We start from the raw sequence: 23,316 nt of genomic DNA, 5'->3' as shown, positions 1-23,316 counted from the left end.
TCAGGTTGAGGAGCTATCTAAACCTAAAGATCTCACTTCAAACAACAGCACAACTCCATATTGTTTAGTCTGAGTGTTATCATTGTTACCTGACTAGACTAGAAGCAAACCACTCAGTATGCTGTGACTGAAGTATTTCTTTTCTCAGGGATTTTCTTAGCCCTGTTTCGCTTGTTTATGCTATGTTCACATCTCGCTGGAGAGATGTCATGTTTAAATTCACTTGTGATTGACCTTACTCCAACATCACTGTAGGAAAGGGCCAAGAAGTTTTTTTTTTATCCTTTTTATAACTCCTGGCTCCCTTTCTGTACTGAAGCAATTAGCCTGAGCTGACCTCTAGCCAAATGTTCCTGTGGTCAAGTTTCAGCTGGCTTGAGGACAGTCAGCTGCTGTAATTCTTTTTTCTGGTTTTAGCTCTCTTCATTCTTAAAAACTGCTGGAGTTGGGTAAGCTACAGCCTATTATTCCTTAGAATAGTGTATATTACAGACACTGAATTTTTTTTTCTGTTAAATAACAGGGACTTTATTAGTGGCATTTGTCTTTCATATGCATACATGGGTAGGTGTTGGGATGTAGATATTACTAGATTGTAAAAGGTCAGTTTTGACAGAGAAGCTGTCTCTTGCTGGATTAACACTGCAGCCTCTGAACAATACTGTTCTTGTTGGCAGCGAGCTTGCAAGAGTGTCTTAGATGAACAGGAGCGGGTGGTTACAAGACAGATTTGTGAGAACTTTCTTAAGGCAGTAGTTGTCTAACGGTGGGGCAGATGGCAATTCAGAGGACTCTTCTCTCAGGAATTTTATCACCAAAAGCAGTATTGTGATGGGGCAGCTCCTGCTTTGCGCCAGGTTTTCTCCCACAAGACCGGAGCCATGGCGGTGTAGCTCTCCCTTGACCTCCAATACCTCTGGAGGTGGTAGTCGTACCTGCAGCCCAGCAGAGCTTTTGGTACACATGCTGGATGCATGTGAGAATCCACAGAAGAAGAATCATTTGTTTCTATACCACATTTTACTAGCAGAAAGGCAAGGGATTAAGCAGAATTTTAATCACCTTCGAGGTTTAGGAACACAAATTATTCCTGGGCCCTGTTTCAGAGCGCCAGATGTTTTAGTCGAGGTCTGTGGCTCAGCAGGGACTTTCCCAAGCATTATAGAATTGCTCTTAAACAAGTAGTAGCTGCTGCTGGAGGGGTGGCTGTGTCTTCCCCTCTGCCTTGACTGCTCGCTCCCATGCCTGTGCTGCCCCAGCTCTGTTCCCAGGGTGTGTCTTTGTGGAGTCCTGATAAACCCAATAAGCAAACAGATTCGTTGTGATAAATGCTTATGGAGTAATTTAGCTGGAACAATTTCCTGACAGAGTGTGCTGCATGCAGGTATGTAAACAAGTCTGCCAGTGCAAGAAGACAAGCAGTACTGGAATGTGATTGTTTTCATCTGCAGCAGCAGGACCTTATTGAAGTTCAGCGTGATTGTTGACCTCTGGGATGTATTCCAGGCTCCTGGGCTGGTGCTCTGGCTGTCAAACCACTCTTCCTGGGAGGAAGCTGAGATGGCTGGTGGTCACAGCGCAGGGATGGAGGGGATAGCCATGCTGTGACAGCTGCACGGGGGGGCTGATCCTGGTCCCACCACGGAGTTGTTTGGTGCTGTTACGAAAAACAAAACGGTGTCCGCAGATGTGCTCTGAATGATGGCCTCTGTTGATGACATTTGTTCTCACAGAACTCCTGTGAAGGTTTGGGCTTCTCTTGTGGCTGTTAGGCAAGAAGTAGGAAAGCTTGAGAAGAGCAGTAGGAAGATCAGCAGAGACTGGTGGACACAGGAGAGCAGGGAATTGTGAGTATAGAGGCAGCATGGGATGCCTGGGTATTGCAACAGGGAGAGGGCAGGAGGGCTCTAAATAAAGTGACATTGTGCTCAGGCCTGTGAAAGAGAAAACAAAAATTTAGGGAGAGAGTGGAAGGGCTGAAGGGGAGGCAGAGGGGCTGTTTGACAGGGTAGAGATCATGTAAGAGGAGAGGAATTGGCAAATACAGAGAAGCATTTCTGTAGAAGATTTATTAATAAAAGACAATAAGAATCCTTTGAACAAGAGTACAGATAGAGCAAGGGAACAATTGAGCTAGCTGAAAACTTAGCTGATCTCAGATGAACCTCGTGCTGTGCCAGCGTAGCTCCTTTCTGAGAGTAGGAGGATTGTTGGCCTGTGATTTGCTTTATGAACTTTTTCCCAGCCCTGTGCGCTCCAGCAGCTGCAGCCTTCGCTGCTCCTGGTCCTGCTCCCCAGGCTGCCTCACTCTCGCACTGCCCCAAATCCTCACTAAATGTGCTGCCAGCCTCACCGTACCCCTTGTTTCCTCCCTGTCCGCGTGAGAACGGGAGTCACCTTTGGAGAGACCCATATCTGCTTGGCCAGGGGAAAGTCCTGCCCGGCACCTGGCGGGTCCCCAGACGTCCCCCCAGCTCTTCTCTCTGTGCAGCTGACCTGTGCCCACTGGGACTGGCTGCGGGGTGCCTGGGTGGTGCAGCTGGGCATCCCTGCGGTGGTGTGGGTGCCGTGGGGAGCATCTCCTGGCTTGCCTTTGCAGGTCTGGGTTAGACTCTGCTAGCCTAGAGCAGTTGGAATAAATGCCTCCTGTACAGAGCCTGAAACTTGAGAGTTATTGAGCAGTTGTGTTAATAAGGTTGTGGAAAAAAACCTTCTGATTTTCAAGTTTTGCACTAAACAGCGTGAATGAGAAATCTGGAGTTGGTAATAGTTTTGGGTTTTTTCTGTGGTGTGATTCAATCTGTTCTTGTAGGGTAAGAAAATTAAGGAGGGAATTGCCTTTTAAATCCAGTGTTACCATAGTTTTACATACTTGGTGTGCTTGTGTTTTACGGTTTCTGACTAAATTCAGACTTTGCTAACTCTACTGGGAGACTGACTAGTTTTTGATACCCAGATTTGACAGCATTGGTTGTTAATCGCTAACACCGACTTAGAGATTGTTACTCGTTAGTGGGCTTGCTTGTTTGGACACTTGTGGTTTAATCTCCTATTAGATGAAGAAAGAAAATGTCTAATTGAAAACACTCCAGTGTAGAATCAAGGTTTGTCATACCAATTTACAGTCAAATGTGAAAGTGGAGCTATTTCTCTCTCTCTCTCTCTCTCTCCCTGCTGCCTCACTGAGCTGGGATGGCAGTGTATCTTGGCAGTTTTGCGCCACAGAACAAGAAACTGCTGCCTGACGGTTGTTGCAGCCTTCATGTTCATTTTGGTGTTGTACCTTTAGTTTTGAAGGTCTCCAGTAATCTCTGTGCTCCACTGGCATGGTGCCATGGTTTTAACCCCAGCTGGCAACTCAGCACCATGCAGCTGCGCACTCGATCCCTCCCCCACCCAGTGGGTTGGGCGCGAAAACGGGGGGGAAAAAGAGAAAGTAAAACTTGTGGGCTGAGGTAAGAACAGTTTAATAGGAGAGACAGCAAGAAAATAATAATGATAATAACAATAATAAAATGACAATAATGATAATAAAAGGATTGGAATATACAAGTGATGCACAATGCAGTTGCTCACCACTCAGCAACCAATGCCTAGCTAGTTCCTGAGCTGTGATCCCCGCCTGGGCCAGCTGCCTCCAGTTTATATACTAGGCATGATGTTACATGGTGTGGAATACCCCTTTGGCCAGTTTGGGTCAGCTGTCCTGGCCGTGTCCCCTCCCAGCTTCCTATACCCCTCCAGCCTTCTTGCTGGCTGGGCACGAGAAGCTGAAACATCCTTGACTTATTACAAACACTACTTAGCAACAACTGAAAACATCAGCGTGTTACCAACATTCTTCTCATACATGACCCAAAATATAGCACTATACCAGCTACAAGGAGGACAATTAACTCTATCCCAGCTGAAACCAGGACGCATGGTTGTAAATGGTCAGGTAGTAATCCATGGTATGTATATATTCCCCCTACTACATATGGAGACCTCATGAGCTTTTTGGGGCATGGTACGATTTTGTGCAGAAGGCTGCACTGCCTGCAAGTCCAGCATATCCCAGCTTCTGCCTTTCCCCGTTGTTATCAGATGCTGGTGATAACAGCAGGAGGAAAGTAGTGTCCCTCAAACAGGATTTTGTGATGGGATTGTAGGCTATGTGTGTGTGGTACAGGTGAATTAGGGAGAAGGAGGAGTGTGCTTTCTGGGGAGGTTGTAAAGGCTTGTGGGGTTATGCTTGGGTTGTAAAAGTTTGTAAGCTTGGAGGTTGTAAAGTCTTCTGTGGATGTGCTTGGGTCCATCAGAAGGTGCCTTCTCAGAAATAATGCAGGTGGAATTTTCCAACATGAGACAGCCTCCATGGCAGCCCCGAAGAGCAGCACAGCAGCTGGGGTTACTCTCATTCTTGCAGCCCCACAGCTACTGATGGCCTCTCCACTCCTGGTGTGCCCCCTGCTGCGGGCCGTGGCCATAGGTACTAAGACGGTGTTTCTTTGCCATTTGGCTTTGTGGTGTGGGAGCTGGCTTATTAAATGTCATCACTGCTCTCAGCTTTACTGCGTGTAGTCCTGGACCCAGGAAGGTTATACGTGGCATGCAAAGATGAATGCAGCTTCAGGGGAGCATGAGCTGCAAAGGGGATCATCATATCTTTGCTCCCTAAAAGAGATACCGTTCTTTTCCTACTTTCACATTTAACCTAGGCTCATCATTGGGATCCATTCCCCAAAGGCTGCTGTGGGGGGAGTACGTCTACTCCCTAGAAGTACTCTAGAGATTGACAATACTTGATTTTTTCCTCCTCCGTATTAAATGAACAAGAAACCCATAAGCTAGTTCTCCTGTAAAAATAGTATTTACTCTCTATCCTAGACTGCAAGATGATGTATGACTTTGTGAGGCAGTAAACCCTAAACTAAATACAATTCTGGTTTAAATTCAATCAGAAATTCAATAAAACTAGATAAATTATTTAAATGTCTTGTCATATTAGTTAGTAATATTAGTTTATAAAGAAACTGTCTTATTTCCTTTTGTTATTACAGAATCAGAGGTATGGATCTTTGGAATCTTCTGTTTACTTTGGCACTGGTCTGTGCAAATGACTCATTTTCTGCAAGTGATGGTAAGTTTTATGATACCTCTCTGTGCCTTTATGTGTGTACATATATATATAGCTTTATATAAAGAGCATTTTTATTTTATATGTGTCAGGTCTATGCAAGTTCCTTGACTGCATTAAGCTGGGTACATAATGTGAAAAGTGAAAAATACATCAGTTAATCTTGTAAAGATAGTGGATGAGATTGAGACAACGTGTTGCAGCATTTCATAGTCAGCATTAGATGTATGATATGTAAACAGGCTGGATCAATGTTGGTGTTAGATATCTGGATTTTCTTTGCTCAGGTACTGAAGTTATGAAAGAATTGTATGGGGTTAATTTTTTTTATAGAAACTGGTGGGGTTTTTCCTTAACAAGTCTTTTTAGTATATTCATGTGTTAAGCATAGAACTATTTGGAAGTACAGAGGAAGCATTTTAAGACTGTACACTTTGGGTCTGAGGCCAATATGAACAAGTTTCATAAGAAATACACTTAGAAATTCTTGAGTAGAAGTTATAAAAGGGATTTGAAAAGAACATGTACCCTCAACCAGCCAGCTGGCTGTGGGTAGCCAGCAGAAGCCTTTTTAGCAAGAAGAAGCTCTGAATGCATATCCTGTGGTGTTCATGATTCAACAGATCTGCCCAGGATTCACAACCACTGAATGTACCTCTGGCTTTCCACAGTTGTTCTTCTTCCCATCCCTATTCACCTCAATTCTTCCATCTTCTGAATTAAATGCCAGGCTAGAAAGTACTTGGTCCAGCTGAGCTTTCTCTGATGCTTTTTGTTGTTGCAACCAGCAATGATTTAAAACCATTTCAGTATCACCCGGAGGCCTGTCCTGACTCTGGTGGGTCCTCTGGGACTAGTCTTTTACTCATTTAGAACAAAAAATTCCCATTAACTCCAGTGGGACTTTTACATTGTGTCAGACTGATCTGCCTACGCTGTTTATGATCTGCTCCTGTAAACAAATGCAACTTAACCTGGTCTGCTCTGTCTTGTTCTGGCCTTTGGAGAGAGCAGTAACAATTTTCCATAATTACTAATTTTATGCAAACTTCTCGCCACTTCTCCCAGAGCTACAGAGCAGCTGCAGAAGGGTGACTCCTTAAGCACGTGCCCCTCCTGAACTCCTAGCCAAAATCAGTGTTAGCAGAGAAAGTCGAAGAGGGCAGTTTGACGAGTAATATTGGAAAAAGTCAGGTGGAAACAGCTTCCACAACAAACTGTAAATAAACTGATACATTTTTTAATGAAAATTTCTGATATCTCTCAATTTCTTTTTTTTTCTTTAGCTCCATACTTCAGTGTTACTGAATGCAAATTAAATACCTCTAAAGTCACAAGCCATGTTTCATTAGCCTTTCTAGTGTTAGTTTTAGAACATGGTACTAAACCAAAGGGCTATGTCATAGTTACCTGTAGTCATAACTGCCCTACACTCTAAAGGTAAAATCTTCCTCTTTTGCCCTGTTACAGTTCTGTATTTTCTTCAAGTTGCATATTTAAAATTTCTAGACACCCATATTTGCAGAAGCACTGGAGAGATATAAGGAGTATTACTTTTTTGTTAATGGAGACATTAAGCTGAAATAAGATACAATTAGAACTCAAATGATCAGTTTTAAGAGAATTCTTCCATAAAGTTCTTCTTTTTTTTTTCTTTTTTTTTCTTTTTTCATTAAAAAAGGGTTTTGAATAGGGAAAACACAAGTTTCTGTTTATTTACTTCTATATGTGTGGCTCAGACGCTTGTCTTCTGTGTTACCAGGAAGAGAATCTATAAGATTCTCTTCTCCCTTACTACTTAAGGCTTCTTCTTTAACATTTACCAAATTTGGTTTGAGTTCCTAGTATATCTGACCATTGAAGGCAATGAATGAATGAAGTTTTCACTTTTGTTCCTTCCTTTCATTTCCTGCTTCCAGTGATCCTTCCATTCTGCAACCTACATGTCCCATGGGAAATGAGTGTTCCTAGTTAAGAAGTGTGTAAGGAAGTGTGGGGCAGTGAAGTGTTTATTTTCATATTAGAATTGGGCTGAAACAATGTAAGGCCTTTATTTAATGTGTTTTGACTCCTTCTCTGTCTTCTGATTTGGTTAAAAGAAGAGGAATTTTCTGACAGGAATTTGCAAAATAAAGCTATATACTCATTTTTCCCCCTTTGTGTACCAATCTCTTTACTTAGACCTATGAACTGAAATAAAATTTGCAAATTCCTTCTTGGTTCTGCTGAAATGTGGAAAGTTAGTATTTCACAGTGAAATATGATACATGTACCAGCTTCTATTCATTGCCTCGTACAGAATGGTTAGTAGAACAAAAAAATGAATGTGTCCTGACTTGATCCTTCCCTCCTCAGTGTCTGCATTCTACAGTACATTCATTCAATAGACAAAAATAATTCCTGCCCAGATGCAGTCTACGAGACCAATTGATTTTTCTTTTGACGTTTAAGAGCACATGAAGATTTTTTGATCCTTGGCAGATGAGGTGTAGTCCAGATGTCCTAACTTTAGTAAAAAGCTGTTATAAGTAAAACTTAACCACAACATCACCTTTGTGTGACTTTGTCTGTACTGATGAAATAGTAACTTCCATGAGTTTATCTTCAGAATCAAAAAATGAAGAACATTTTAATTGTGTTCCTGTGCTTAAATCCAAGACACAATACTAATTACATATGTCCTGATTTGCTGCATTATTAAAGAATTGTGTATGAAGGGGACAGAGCTGTGTTGTCCCGAGAACAAATTTCTAACCACTAAACTGCTGCTAATGCTGGATTGTATTTATTCTGAGTAGGGAAAATGCTCAAGCTGAGAGAGTCAGACAAGAAAGTGTAAGTTGAACAGGAATATGTGAGATAACAGCATGAGAGAACACCCATTTGCCATTCTTGCATGATTTAGGACAGAGTATTAGGCGAGCTCTGTTTATTAGCTGTTTTGTTCTTTTTTGCCCCCATGTGAATGTGCTTGTACCTGCAAAAGTTCTCATGAACATCCAGCCCCGCTCAGGGGATGAATCCTGACAATCTTACAGAGCTCTGCCCAGCACAGTCTTGCTGAGGCATTCCTATAAACTTACTTAGATGTGCTCCATACCTGTACCATATCTTACACATTGCCCCAGGGACTGAATCTATAGCGTCACAGTTCCCTAAAAAAATCCACTTCAGTAATTGTATTTCTCCTGGCAGCACATTAAAAAATTACACACACTTGCTAATCTTGCACGAAAGCACGTTACTGAGACAGTGTAATATTGACTTGTACACGGAAGGCCTTAATGTCTTTAAAAGTAAGTCAAGCTTACGTTCAGCCTTACAAGAGCCTGTGCATTGAGCTGGCTCCGTGCCGTGGGGCCAGCTCCACCCTTGGCAGAGGGTGAAATCCCAGATGTGTTTCCTCCTGGAGGGAGAGAGGGTGCGAGGCCAGCAGCTGGCCAGGCAACTGCACAGCATTTGAGACCAGATACTGGACATTTAGTCACCTATTTGCTGTCTCCAGGCTGGTGCCAAGTTCTCCTGGAGGCTTTCCATTGCTTTAGCTGGGTTTTGTGCTCTCCTTTTGCAAAAAGCTTGGCTTGCCGGCACCTTAAACTGAGGCTGTGGCTGGCGCGAAGTAACAGGGTTCACACCGTCTCTGAGATTGCCATGCTAAATGTGACCAAGCGTGCCTACTGCACCAGGTCTTCAAGTGTAATTCAGAGCTGAGCAGGTCTGGGACGTGCAGCCTCCTACCAGGGGACACTAACCCACACGCTGTCTGTATCCTCGAGGTGCCTGCGGTACGACGGTAAGGGCAGAACAGAGGCAGTGGTAGAAAGAAAGTGTAAAGGCCACAATAACAGTAGTGTAATTTCTAATAGGTGTGTAATTACCACAGGTAAATGGGTTTTGTGCCCTCGGGATTGGAAGATGTAAGGCCCATTTTCACAGTTAATGAAGGCATTTTTGTAAGTCAACAGAACTTACACTTCTAAGAGTTTAGGTTGCTTTAAAGGTGGGGAATTGTGTGATTTTGAAATTTTACTTTAATTTAGTTGATTAGGTATATGAACGAGAAAGAGTACTGCTTCATGAGTAGATCACCTACATCTGTGCAAAATTAATTGTCATTCAAGAAAAAATATAAGAGCTTATATTCATGTACACATACACAATTTGTGTTTGAGATAATTACATTAATGTAACTGTGGTGTTTCAAATACATATCCAGCATACACCTAGGTATTTTGGTTTACTATACCTGCTGACATCAGAAGTGGTTGAGAGGAATTGCTCCAGACACAGATTGCAAAATGTTTAGGAAGCAGAATAAATTTAGTCTGCTTAGTCCTTCTCTACAACTGATGACTGCAGGTCACATAAGGACACAGAGGAATAAACTGGGAATTAGTCCCAGTTAATAAAACAATACATAAGCTCAAGCAGTTCCAAAACTAATTTCTTCCCAGTGAAAAGAAGTGGGAAATGTCTTTTATCATTTTATATACTAGATCAAAGTTTGTTCCAAACTATTACAGCTATGCTAATTCATCCTCTGAAGCAGGTTTAGAGAGGCATTCATATTTAATGATAGCACAATAAAAATATTTTTGAGTGAACTGGTTTTGTACAATGATAATTTTAAGTGCTACAAGCCTGAATTTATTGTTCATTTTATCTAATCTGATTTTAGAAATGTATTTATGTTTTTCCATCACAACTTTTTTTAATTACTGTATGAAGCTGTTACACTCAAATGCTCTATTTTCTGCACTTTTATATAAGAAGTAAGATTAATTATTTTCCCTTCTGAGATGTATCAAATCTAATTTTTACTTCCATCAGAATGTCCTTTTGTTATGCTGGTGTCTGGTCACTTACTGTACTTGGATGCTTTGTGTGCATTACACACCCGGATTAAACCATCTAAGTATAGGTATGCACTGGATATGAAAGCTCCCAATTCTAGAGCTGGAGATTGCATCTATAACCCATGCAGAGGGCTTTAGTGTCATTAAAGACACCCCTGGGCACCCAAAGACATCTGCATGGGACTCACAGTGATGACACAGGACCTGCAGGCCATCTGCATCATTCTGGAACAGCCAGAAGCTTAAAGAGCTGTATAAAAAGCTTAAGGCCAGGCATCTCATATGTAACTGAACATCTGTTTTCAGGCAATTAAATCAACTCAATCAGCTGTTCTTTGTCCGAGGGACTGTACTGACTAGCTCTCCATTGACTGTTGGGAGCTTGGACACTTAAGGATGAGATTCATCCCTGTATGAATCATATGGATATCCTCTAGGTACTGAGAAAATCTACATTAGACTTGTAGATGGGACATCTGTGCCTTTTGAAGCAGAGGCTGGGAGGCAGACAGAGTATCCTAGGCAGTCTGAGATAGCTACAGATGTTTAGGCAACTGGATTTTGCTCAAGGTTGCATAAAGAGAGCAAAATGTAGGTGTCTTCATTTTGAACTGACCCTCACCCTTATGGCTGCCTTGTTTGGATAGGTGTAATTCTGCATGCTTTCTTCTGGGTAGTGTCATAGCTGCTCAGCCACATACTGTAAGTCTTCTGCTACAGCTAAGGTAAGGGGTTTTCCTCACTGAATTGACAGGATAGCAGTTGGGTTCTTGCTGTCACCATGAAGTTAAGCAGCAGATGGGTGTTGCCTAAAAGCATGGATTTGACTTAGTCTAAGCAGGAAGGTGCCTTTGAATTGCAGCATATTTTCTGCTGAGAAAGGGAAATTTGTCCATCTGTTCATGGAGTCAGGAGGTACCAGGGACTTGTTGCTCGGCTTGAAATACTCAGAAAAAAGATCTACAGCTGTGTGGGGTCTTGGCTGAAAACACGTTTCATGATTTAGGCAAACTCAAATTTTATAGATTGTAGTCAGTGTAGTGACAAGCCATTTCTCACACGTGAAGGGTATTCTTTTATTTTTAACGACTTTTTTGATGATCAGGAAGGCTAGACATATTTGTGTGTATAACAATCCTGATCTTATTAGGAAGTGACAAAAGATAATGAGAAAGAGCAGAATCTTCCTTAGCTTAAGGTGCAAACTCTCTTGCCTCCTCTTGGTAAACACTAATGCCGTAATATAGCTGGTAATCATTTGTTCATTGTGGTCATTTTCTCTTCCTAATTTTTCTAATTGGTGTGTCTTTGCTACCGCATTTCTCTGTGTTACCTACTTTCTCAATTACATGCAGCTGTCTAAGGACAGAAGCAAGCCAAAGCAGAGCTGGAAGTAAAATCTGAAAAGTTTAAAACTGTGATCAGCTCGGTGCATCCTGATTTATGTGGACAGGGGCAGAACTGTCAAGAATGCGGATTTAAAACTTCTACCTGCAGACAAAGCCTTTAGAATAGTTGCCTTATTTCCAGAAGTTTAAGTGTTTCTGAGCAAGAAGTATGTTCTGTTATTAGAAGAAATTGCTATAGAGCTGTTCCAGGAGTCAGCATCAGAAAGCTTGGCACAGGGAAGCGTAAGTTATACCACTCTGATCTGGCTAAGCCATTTCTGCTGGAGAGAAGATTCATTTTGGCAGACAGCAAAGTAGTTTCTTCATCATCATCACTTTCCATTGCAATTAGGCATGGCTTTGATAGCTAGCAGAAAAATCCAAGGGAAGGCCTTGAGTCTGTGCACTTCTGAGTTACTTTTACCACTCTTGCTTCCTAGCCAGGAGTATATATTTCAGATAAGCCATTTGTCTGGGCCAGTGTGACAGTATCTATGCTCTCACATGGAGAAGAAAGGATTTCACTTTGTGTCTTCTGTGTTGGGAGTATTCATGGTATTTTAACAGGAAGGGATTGGGGATTTCTAAGAGTGGAAGACATACGCTGGAAATGAATTGTAGACAGGCCTGTATTTTATAAGAAAACACAGAAAACAAAAACATAGTAATGAAATTTTCAAGTATAGTAGCCTTAAATTATGCCCCTAAAAATCCATATTTAGGCTTGTAACTGAGTAGATCAAATGGTTCAAATGCTAACCTGGGTTGCCAGAGACTTGACTCCCTTGTCCTTTCCTCCAAACCACATCTGTGACTCCAGCATTTACTGAACACTTTCAAGACTTTGGATATCATCACCCACAAGCCTGCCAAAAACACTTCATGAACAATCAGCTTCAGTCAGACACCCTGCAAAATAACGTACGTGCCAGAGTTATCCCATCCAGTTATCTCTGTTATCTTTAACATTCCTGCTATTGTGTGCATTTCTTTCATTGCTCTTTAGTTGCCATCACATTTTCTTCTCATTTGAACACAAACCTGCCAATTTGCTATGCTCTGATTGCTGGAGTTTGAGGTCATTTGCAAGAATTGGCCACATCTCTATAGTTAGTGCCAGGTGTAGTCAGAAGGAGAAGTCAGTCTTTCTGCCTCTTAGTTGCAAAGATTGTAGTCCCAACGTACGTCTTCGCTCTCCCTAGCAGAGCTATAGACTGCAGCCGAGCCACTGATACACACACTGGTCCTCCTGTGAACCAGAATTGTTCCTCCTTTACCAGGGCTGAGCTGCACCCCAAACTGCTGGGTGATGGTGGCGGCTTGTGGCTTGCTTTTGGAGGAGAAGCAGTGAGGCTGTTTTGAAACATGGGAGCTTTTGCCCACACATGCAATTAAGTCCATGTGTTTAAAGAGGAAGATCAGATGATGGAGATGATGCAAAAACGTGCACAGCAGTTTGTTACCGTTATCTAAGAAGCTAACAAGTGAGAAAATTCCTAGTTACAGTTGTTACTTTAACTCCTGTTTTGTTATTTTAAATGTAGTTTTATATTTCATGTGAATTATTTAAACAGTTTGTACTGCAGTAGCCAAATGAACTCGGTTAATAAACCAGCTGTGCATCAGAGGAAGTAAAACTAGCTCAAGCAAACAAACACTAATCCATATTATAAAAGCATATATGCATGAGGTATAATGAAGCATTCCATGCCGTGGAGCACGCACAGAGCAAATTGCTTTCAATACCACCCATCTGTAGCAGGAAAAAGAAAAAGAAACCCTTGTTACTGAATGTTCATAGCATACAAAAGTGACCATGGGAAGGGATAACATTCTTTTATTAATTTAAACACTGATGCAGTTATTGTGCAGTAACTTGCACTGCCCGATTTAAAATACAAGAGATTTTTAGAACCAAGAGGCTGTCTGCAATGTTGCACCTTTTCTTTCCACGCTGTGCTCTTCAAAAGTGACAGCCAGGATCAGACTGGGAACAGAATAAAAGTGTGACTGGGAATTGGAGAGCCGTCATGGAACAGACCTGATTCCTACCAGTATAAATGAGGGAGCACTGTGTACACCTCAGCAATATTTCAGCACACCTGAGTGTTCTCTTCAGCTCTTACAAGGGATCTGAAAAGAAAGAGAAACATTTTAGAGTAGGAGTTCACAAGATGCCATTCTTGAATCACACGGAGCAATTCTGGAAGCTTTGTGCTCAGAAGAACCGGATGATTCTCAGGGTTGCAGCACAGTTGGGTACTTCGGGAACTGGAGCCAGCATCTGGAGGATGGCTGGGTCCAGCCTTGCAGAATTCCTGGTCAGTTGGGCTCCAGAGAGCCTCCCAGTTGCTTGTTTCCAACCTTGGCTGCTCCCCCTGTCTTCCTTGTTACACTCCAGCAGAGTACCGCTACCCAGGTGATTATCTAATTCTGAGGATGATGGAAAAGGGAATGGGAATGAGATAGGGCTGGGGAGCTTGGCAACTGTGTGGCCCTCCACAACAAGGCTCTGGCAAGATTCCCGTTGGGGAATAAAATACCCGCCCTAGGCAATTTTCCTTCTCTGCTACTGGGGAGGTGCTCCGAATGAACTGTGGAAGAAGAATAGCCTAGGAATGCTGCTGTAGGTGAGAGGCAGAGCTACAGAGAGAGTAATGACTCTCTAGCTGCTGGATTTGGAGGAATTCCTGGTACTTAACAAGGCAGAGACTTCTCTACTTTGCTTTCTCTTCCCACCTGTTGGAGAAGCATGCTGTAAAATTAAGTAGTAACAGCAATGGTTAGTTTTCTGCAAAACTTCTGGAAAACTGTCCCCCTGCTAGGGATTTTGAATCCTTCTTGAATAATGCAGTGAAGACTTTCTTTTCCCTGAAGTACAGGATTATTTTTTTTTACAGATAATTAGAAATCTCTTACAAAGTAGGTAAATCCATGCTAAGGGGTGTAGAATAGCAGTAAGGTAGGCTGAAAGAGTTAGTTTATTACCTAAAGAGCCATGCATAACGTCCATTTAGTCCTGTGTTTCATTGTCATTAAGTTGGTCAAGGAGATTTTCCTGTGAGTTTCAAAGACCGCAGTAGGAAACTGTTAAGAATTGTGTAGCTGGGAATTTATCACTTGTATCAGCCTTGGCACCAATGAAGTGGGAGGTAGCAAACCTGACACCAATTTTTAAAAAGGACTCAAGGAAATTGCACATCAGAAAGTTTGTCCTCTTGGCAAGGTAAGTTGGAAGAAATTTGAAAAAGGCATATATTGGTAAATGCATCGATAAATATGATATATTTGGGAGTCTGTGTAAGTCATATTTGTTTCAGAAGACACTTAGTGCCTGTCACTTGTAGCTACTGACTCAAAAAAGAGATTTTGTCATGCACACAGAAAATGGTTGTTCAGTCCCTACAATGTGGATTTTCAGAGAGCCTTTGTTACAACACCTTAGCAAAGGTTCCTTAAAAAATTCCAGGGAATAAAATGCAAGGATTTCCATGGATTAAAAATTAATCAGAAGGAGAAACAAAGGAACAAGTGATCAGCTCCCACAGCAGAAAGACCCAAGAATATTTCCCTTCTACAGACTGTACAAGCAGAAATTAAGTCAACAAGATCTCTTCTGCTTGGAAAGCTCCGTGACAGGATGGAACACAAACCAGTGCAGTCCTGCATGGTGCCAAGGGAGTGAAGGAGAAGGATGTGAGTGGGCAGGAGCCCTCCGGGGGCTGCAGAAGCCCCACATCCGTGCATGCAAACGCTCGGCACTGCACTGCTGGAGTGATGGAGTGTGGTCTGGCTGGGGAAACATGAAAGATCCACCCAGACCGAGAAGTGTGTCTTTTGTGGGCTATCCCTAACTGTTACCCAGGACATATTCAGAGAAACATGCTGAAAGGAAATATGTTTATTCTGTATTTGGTTTGGGATTTTGTTTGTTTATTATTCCCCTAGCAATGTCTAGTCTTGGCTTTAGGGCTGACACAGAAACTTTAGAAGCAAATTTGAAAACTCACTTGGATCAAGAGTTTACTCTTGAATTCCTATCTGCTAGAACACCCTGTTTTTTACTTTGTAAAGACAAAATAACCAGAACAATTAACATGCCTGGCTGGCAAACACCACATGCATCATATTTCTTTTAAAAGAACTTAATGTTTGCCACCCATGCCTACTGTAAAACAGGAAAAGCTGTTAACATTTAATAAATATTAAACAAGAACATGTACAAAGTAAAATAATGTCATTGTATCCTTTGAATTTGTGTTCTGTCTCTTCATCACTGAAGCACAAAAGAAAGAATAATGTGATAATTTGTCTTTGAACAGGAAATTGCAAGTGTTAGGGAAGCAAATGTAGGTAATAACTATAAATGGTCTATTTATTATTTGCTGTTAATGATCAAATAGTTAGTACTCCATATAATTACTTCAATGAAAATGCTGATGTCGACTATAGTTATTGTTGTATAGGATTTAATTCAAACCATCTGTTTTAATCCACTTGTATATATCCCGGGTCGATCTTTGCTTGCAGTGAAGTGTTCTTCTGGAAGTTAAAAGTAATCATTAAAGGAATGGAAATTATTAGTGGTTCATGGTTTGGCAAGGATAAGAAATGCCTTTTTAAGTTCTTAGTGTCTCTTTTAGAGGGCTTCTACACCAGAAATGGTTGAGGGTGGAGTGTAACGCAGAAGTGTTTTCTGTCATAGGGTATGTGTTGATATTTGGGGTTCATCCCAGTGAGGTGTTGGAAGTGTAAGTGACTGGTCTGATTATTCTCCACCGCTTAATTAAGTCCATTTATTTCATGGGGCAAAGGAAATATGAGTGGTTTATTGAAAAGAAGGTATAAAACACTGGTGAACAATGTGGAAAAATACTGGTGTGTGTACATAAACAACATAGTTTATTTTCTAGTGAACTGTTTCATTCTCGAGTTTACTCTTCAGTGGATTTGTAGATGATGTTCCATCTTGCTAACAAGTTTAGTTAGCTTTGAATGCAACTGCCTCGTCTCTTTTAGTCAGAAGTTGCTCTGTTATCCAAGGATGCCTCCACTTGGCTCCAGAGCTCAGCTCTTTGTGCTGTGAAGATCTATCAAGCCACTTCACAGGAAAAACACTTGCATCTGGTGCAGCTCCACAAGTAATGAAATGAATGGGAGATCAATAACTTATTATCTTTCCTTTCTGGCTCCATAGCATTTGCATAATAGGAAGCTGTAGAAGTTAATCAGAAAAACCCAAGGTATCTCCTCTTACTCTTGGCACATGCCTTTCGATGCACCTAGGGCCTTTCAGAACTAAAGTCCTGGCTGGATTATGTGATACGTTACAGAGGTAGAGGGCAAGACTTTGTTCTTGGAAGGTTGCACTGGGAGCTCTTCAGGTTATCCAGGTGTCACCGCTGAGACTGTTTAACCTCCCATTCCTGGCCACACCAGTTAAGCAGAGTTACATCCTTGTCTACAAAAATACTTGCAATAGTACTGCAGAACCCTCCTGACTGAGACTTCATGTTAAGAGAGGTAGCGAAGACAAAACCAGCAGAATTTAATGTGGTTGCCCAAAATATCCAGCTGTTATTGTCTATTTTTTCCAAGGTCGTGAACATTGCTCATTGTTTGGAGTAGATTTTTCTCTGGGTTGCCCTTTCTTTCCTTCAAGTCAAGAAATATTTGTTTTTTACCAGGAAGAACATGCGTTACAGAATCTGGCACGTTTGCATGTGATGCAACCTTGTGAATGTTTTGTTGAGATAAGTGAGTGACAGCTTCCAGTTGGTGTTCTGCAGGAGGTGAGGGCTTTTTTCCAGAATTGCTGACCATCTCAAAATAACTACATTCTCCTTGCAGAGCTCCCAGTCTGACATGTTATCTTATCCCACCAGTACAGCAGGCTTGGTATTCTGCTACACCAGTTTATCTAGCAGATAGATTTAAGTAGCAGTTCTAGTTACAGGAAAGACTGTGCAAGGATTACATGTATCGGAGTTAGCGTTTGGTCTCTGTTGTCAACTTTATGACAGAAGACCTGATTGTAAATTATTGTTAGATGCTGTTTTTCAGTTATGAGATCTTGTTACCACCGGAATTCAACATGGTTTTTTCTTCCAATTTGTTAAGCCAAAAGTGCAATTTTTCTTAAGAGAATGAGGCTCTGTTTTCTTCCTGTTTAGAGAAGTGTCAACAGTTAAAGTCTTGCTATTTAATTTCATTATATCCCCTTGAAATCCCTTAAGAAACATGAGTTATGACCATGACAGTGCTTTGTGCTTCGTGGGTTTTACATCTCGGCAATTTGCAGAGATGTGTGAAATACAATTAAGATCTCCAGTAATCCCAAGATACCTATATATACACACTGGCTTTCTAGAAACAGCATTATTCTTCCCAAAGTCATAGCTATCCTTAAAGGAAATAGAATATTAGACTTAGTATGTGGCTCTTAACCCTCTTTAAGAACAGAAGTGGAGACCAATGAAAAAAATATACAGCTTACATTGATAGGACTCCTGGGGAGAAATGATCCTCTGTTTGTTGTTCTACTTGCCTGTCATACATTCAATTGCAGTTTACGAAAAGCTGCTATAGTCTTCTAACAAACTACTTTTAGAAAAGCCCTGAATCCATCATATCTCTGCTTTACTAGAAGTAAGCTGCCCTGACTTCTTACATAGGTGGGGAAGTCCCGCAGCATTTCCTGGTTGGTAACATAATGCACCACAGCTTCTAACTACAGCATGTTAGAAAGACATGCGATTTTTACAAAAATGCATAAGAAACCTTCTTTCCTTTAAATCAGGGCAAGTCTTAGGTCATAGGTAAGGAATAAAAATTGCTTGATATTTGGGATGGCTACAGGGTGGGCGCATCCCTAGAAGAAACAGAGCTGGCATACTCAAATCCTTGCAGCCCAATGTATGGGACAGGTCAGGAGAGCTGCTGTGCAGAGCGCTTAGGCTGTCCTGAGTTCTCAAGTGTTTATTTCAGTGCTAAAATGTGAGTGAGATTTCTTTTACTGATTAAGCCTGGTTTGTTTGTTTGGGGTTTTTTTAATTAGCAGATGGTTCCCACACAATTGGTGTGAAATTACCATTTTCATTTTTCCTGGAGGAAACATGCCCCCGTCACCTGAGTTGTCTCTAGCAGCCGTACCCATAATGGTTCTCAGCAGAAAGGCAAAGTGGTGGCAATAATCTGAGCCCTTCAGATGAGGCTGAGGCATGTTGACAGGAACGGATGAGCTTCCAGAGCCACTTACTTGTCCTAATGTAGGCAAAATCCCCGTGACTTCAGGGAGAGTAATAGTTAGTCTCAATATAATAGTCAAACATTAGTCTGAAACAAACTTTCAGCATCTGGCTGTGCCACAGAAATTCTTCTGTGTCCTTGGAAAATTGATTAATTTCTGTGTGCCAGGTCCCCAGCTGTAAAGTGAGAAGGCACTTTAAGGATAAACTTCTTAATCGGTTTGAGTCAATCAGATATTGTGATGATGAAATTGCTGAGGTTGTGCAATATCCTTTGTCAACAGCATTGCATTTATTGTGCAGAGCAAAACAAAAGAAAAATACTTCTCTTCTTCCAGCACTCACGAAGCTGGCAGGGTGCCTCCACTGCCAAGGCAGGAGAAGGTGGCTGTGTGCTTGTCAGGAGCTAGGGGACACCACCAGCAAGTAGAGAAATCACTAAAGTTTCCTCCAGCGCATATTTGTTTTCTGCATAAATCTGCATACTTGCAGAAATTGTGCTCTTCTTCCAACAGGCAAGGACTTGTGCTGATGTGGCTCCAGAACTAATTGTTGCCATGGGAGACTGAAATGACCACCCACACTTTTATATCTGAATGGAGCTTGTGTTCAGACATAGTCTTCAAGCTGTGTGTCAACATCTGCACATAGTGTGTATATATGTTTCTTCCCTGGTGTAGCATGGTCAAGTTAAGATAAGAAAGGTTGCTTTTAATGTTAAAGATTTTGATAGTATCCGCAGCACGTGCAACACTTCATCTGTGGGGCTGCTGAAGTAGCTGAGATGCCCAGAGTACTGCTTAGTGTTGCTTCAATTCATTGATGTCCACGGAGCATATAGAAAGGCACAGCCAGTACTAGGAAATTTCCACTTTTCTTTCTTTAGTTGTTGCCCATGTGACCCTGCAGCCCTTCTCCCCACAGAATAATATGATCCAAACATAAAAATGGAAATGCTGGAGCTTTTCAAAGAAGAAAGCATTTTGTTTTGAATTAAGAAACCTATTTTCACCTTTTCTTGTACTCAGAAAAGGCTGTATTGTCCTGTGTGAAGTTCTCTAAAATACTTCTGTCGTGACACATACACCTGATTTAGAAAATCTCAGCTCAGTTGACTAAAGTGTGGAGAAGCTGTAAGTGACCCAGTTTCCCATGGTGGCAGGTAGTGACCAAGCCATCTGCTGGGACAGGAGAAGGGGTGCCACTGTGTCATGGTTTAACCCCAGCCATCAGCTAAGCCCTACACAGCCGCTCGCTCCTGGTGGGATCGGGGAGAGAATCAGACAAGTAAGGAAACTTGTGGGTTGAGGTAAAGACAGTTTTATAGGTAACGCAAAAGCCACACACACAAGCAAAGCAAACCAAGGAATTCATTCACCACTTCCCATGGGCAAGCAGATGTTCAGCCATCTCCAGGACAGCAGGGCTCCATCACACATAAAGGTTACTCGGGAAGACAAACACCATCACTCTGAATGTCCTCCCCCTTCCTTCTTCTCCCCCCCCTCCCCAGCTTTATATGCCGAGCATGATGTCCTATGGTCTGGAATACCCCTCTGGTCAGTCGGGGTCGGCTGTCCCGGCTGTGTCCCCTCCCAACTCCTTGTGCCCCCCCAGCCTCCTCGCTGGTGGGGTGGGGTGAGGAGCAGAAACAGCCTTGACTCTGTGTAAGCACTGCTTAGCAATAACGAAAACATCTCTGTATTATCAGTACTTTTTTCAGCACAAATCCAAAACACAGCCCCATACTAGCTACTGTGAAGAAAATCAACTCTACCCCAGCCAAAACCAGCACACACTGGTCCATGGTTTCTGCTAACCAGCAGGTACTTGTGGAAGGTACTTGTACAAGCAGGTGCTCATATCAATTCTAGATATACTCTTTGACAGGCTAAATTTGACTTATTTTTAAGCTGCTTGGTTTCTGAAAGCTTTTAGATATGCTATTGAAGCCAAGCTGCTTGCTAGCAAGCTGCATTAGAAAATCACTAGGGTCAAGAAAGGTAATTGTTTTGCTATTAGTGCATCTGCAAAGTAAGGACTTCTCTAAGTGTAGCTCCACCACTGTCCTTTCAGAGAGGATCTGTGTGAAGCACTTTAAAACGTATTGATGAAATGTTGTGCGAAAGGCTGCATTGTCACTGGCTGAGCTGCACATTTGCTTTGGACTGTGAATTTGGCACCATTTAGTGAGACGAAAGAAACACCAGCACTGGAGTACAATGCTTGGCTTCCGTCCTGCCTTCAAAACAGTCTAACCTGCCAATTTCTTCTGTGTACCCAAATACTGACTGGATTAATATAAATGTCAATTATAACATCATTTAGGACAGCAAGCAAACACTTGTTTCTGTCTGGCACTTCTGCGGTGTGCCTGAGCGACTTTAGCACCAGCGGGTCCTTTCCGAAATAAAGGACAAGCTGCAGGTGTCACACGAGCATGGGCCTCAGTGATCCCTTAACTATGTGGCTTTGTGTCTTTTATTAGGTTATTCCCCTGCTCTCCTCCCTTTTTTGTTTTGCGGTTTCTTTTTTTAGTCTGAAAAGGTGGAGAGTGTACATGTTATTAATCTAATTTGATTATGATGGATGTACTAATGTAGACTTGGATTTTCAAGGATGAGAAGATTACTACAGTTGACTAGATACTTAGCAGGATTTTGAGAAGTGGTAAGACATCTAATCGTCCTACCGTTTGTATGCTTGTATTTCCTTAAATTACAATTTTATATCAAACTAGGAGGTCTCACATCCAACTAAAATCCTTTACCTATCGTTGTGAAAGTAACAATATTGAAAGTGAAAGTAGCAAATTAAACATCTCTTTATGTACCTGCCTGTTGCGCATTACTTTGCTTTCCTAGGCTAAGTAATTTACGAATGAAGAAAAGACATTACTAAAAGCACGTGAATATAAAACATATTTTATAAAAATTCTGTTCTTTTTAAATGGTCTAAAAGAATTTTAATAATTAGTTAAAATTAATTGCTTAAATGCAGGCAGAAGACAGTTCAAGCTACAAATGATTTTAATGGTCCTAGAAAGTATCTTTCTCAATGATATATTAATATTGCACATTTAAAAGAAGACTTTTAATTGTTTTTCCACCCTCAAGGTAGCTTGTCTAACTGTTACCTGTGTTTTTGATGAGTTGCCTTAATATTTTGTATGTGCTACATGGACGACTTAAAATGTTTTTCTTTTTATAGATCTCTAAGTAGATAAGTCTCTGGTTTCAATTCCTTGAAATTACATAAAAGTATCCAGATATTTGTCATATTATAGTTGTGATTGTAGAACGGTGGGCACAATGGGAGTTTCTAATTGACTGCATTTTTCTTTCACTTTGTAAAATACCTTACTGAAGAAGATGGATTCTTAGGAGCGTGGTTTACTTTAAAGCATGAAATCTAATATTTAAGAACATCTTCTAGATGTCATATTTAATCCTTTTGCCAAACTTGACTTTTGAAACACAGAGAAAAATTTGTAATAAAACAAACAGTCTTTTAATAACTGAGAAAATTGCACTTAGTTGTGTTTTCAACAACAAAATTCTGCTATTTAAAGGGTTTTCAAAACAGTTGTTCTGAATTTTTTTGTTGTAGCTTGTTCCGATTTTTTTTTTCATCCATTACTGTGAACTTTAATCATGTTGAGCTTAGCCCAAAGGTTTCCTGTGTTCCAGCTTTTCAAGCTGCCTAGCCTATGTAAATACATTAGGGCAGTTCTAAACCATAAAAAACAAGAGGAGATGGATGTGTGCAAAGTTCACATGTGTTCTGCTGCCTTTTATCATCAATGTGAATCATGTGGCAATTTAGATGCTTAAAATAGTTTGTTGTTCATAAAACCCAGCAAAATACAGCAAATGAAATCTCTCTAGAGGAGACAGAAATATATATTGGGCATTTCAGTTTGGTGGTGTGGGAGGTTTCTTACTGGAAGGGGCTAGGTTTTTTTCCATTTGTGTTTTTTCATTTTTATTTAAAATTATTTTTGGTGTACTTGAAACGGTGTGTGTTGAAAGCTGTGGAAACCGAAATCCTTCTTTCATCATCAGATATGAAATAGTATGGGAAGTTTAACCCCCAGGACGGGGTTAGATCACAACCATTTCACGAATTAGGATTCAGTCTTCCTGCTGAATTAGTTTCACACCTCTTTCTGTTATTTCCCAAGACCTGCAGCGTAATTTCACATTACATGCAGAATCAGTGAATAAAAGTGTTTAGAAAACTTACAAAGTCCAAAAAATAACATTTTGTGGGCCAGATACAGAGCCTTCTCTCTGGACAGAGGCTGACAGCTCTTCCTTAAAACCAGCAGGCACAGTGTGCCAAACCAGCAAAGCTGTGTGGGAGAGTACAACAGTTCAGAAAAGTATATAAAATCTAGCTGATTGATTGCGATCGATTGGATTATTTTTTTTTTTTTTTCATCTTGAATTATCATTAGTATGCAGACATAAATCAGTAGATACTTAAGAAGTTAGCATAGTAAGAGGGAACCTGTCCAAATCCATGCACGCAAAAGTTAATCCTTTAGAGGTATAAGGGAGGCAGCATTTGCATGGACAAGTAGGCTAGGAAACAGAGCAGGAGTCAGCGAGGGGAGGTTGTATCCATGCTGGGACCTGTTTCCATATTGATAAACAACTCTGCAAAGGAGGCGAATGCTGAGGTTTGCAAAACAAGAAGTTTGC

At 41.3% G+C, this 23,316-nt stretch overlaps 1 protein-coding gene across 2 annotated transcripts in view; it reads left to right on the top strand.

The window, feature by feature from the left end:
- Window positions 1–23,316, top strand: part of GHR (growth hormone receptor) — a 130,540-nt gene that overhangs the window by 56,648 nt on the left and 50,576 nt on the right. For both annotated transcript variants that reach the window (XM_049794352.1, XM_049794353.1), the window contains exon 3: window positions 5,043–5,122. In XM_049794352.1, the coding sequence (XP_049650309.1) occupies window positions 5,053–5,122 (70 nt within the window). In that variant the 5' untranslated portion in view covers window positions 5,043–5,052. The remainder of the gene's footprint in view (window positions 1–5,042; window positions 5,123–23,316) is intronic.

The sequence above is a fragment of the Accipiter gentilis genome, chromosome Z (genome assembly GCF_929443795.1).
Source record: "Accipiter gentilis chromosome Z, bAccGen1.1, whole genome shotgun sequence".
NCBI classification, from domain to species: domain Eukaryota; kingdom Metazoa; phylum Chordata; class Aves; order Accipitriformes; family Accipitridae; genus Astur; species Astur gentilis.
The sequence above is the reverse complement of the archived record's forward strand: the minus strand, read 5'-3'. Positions and strand labels throughout refer to the sequence as shown.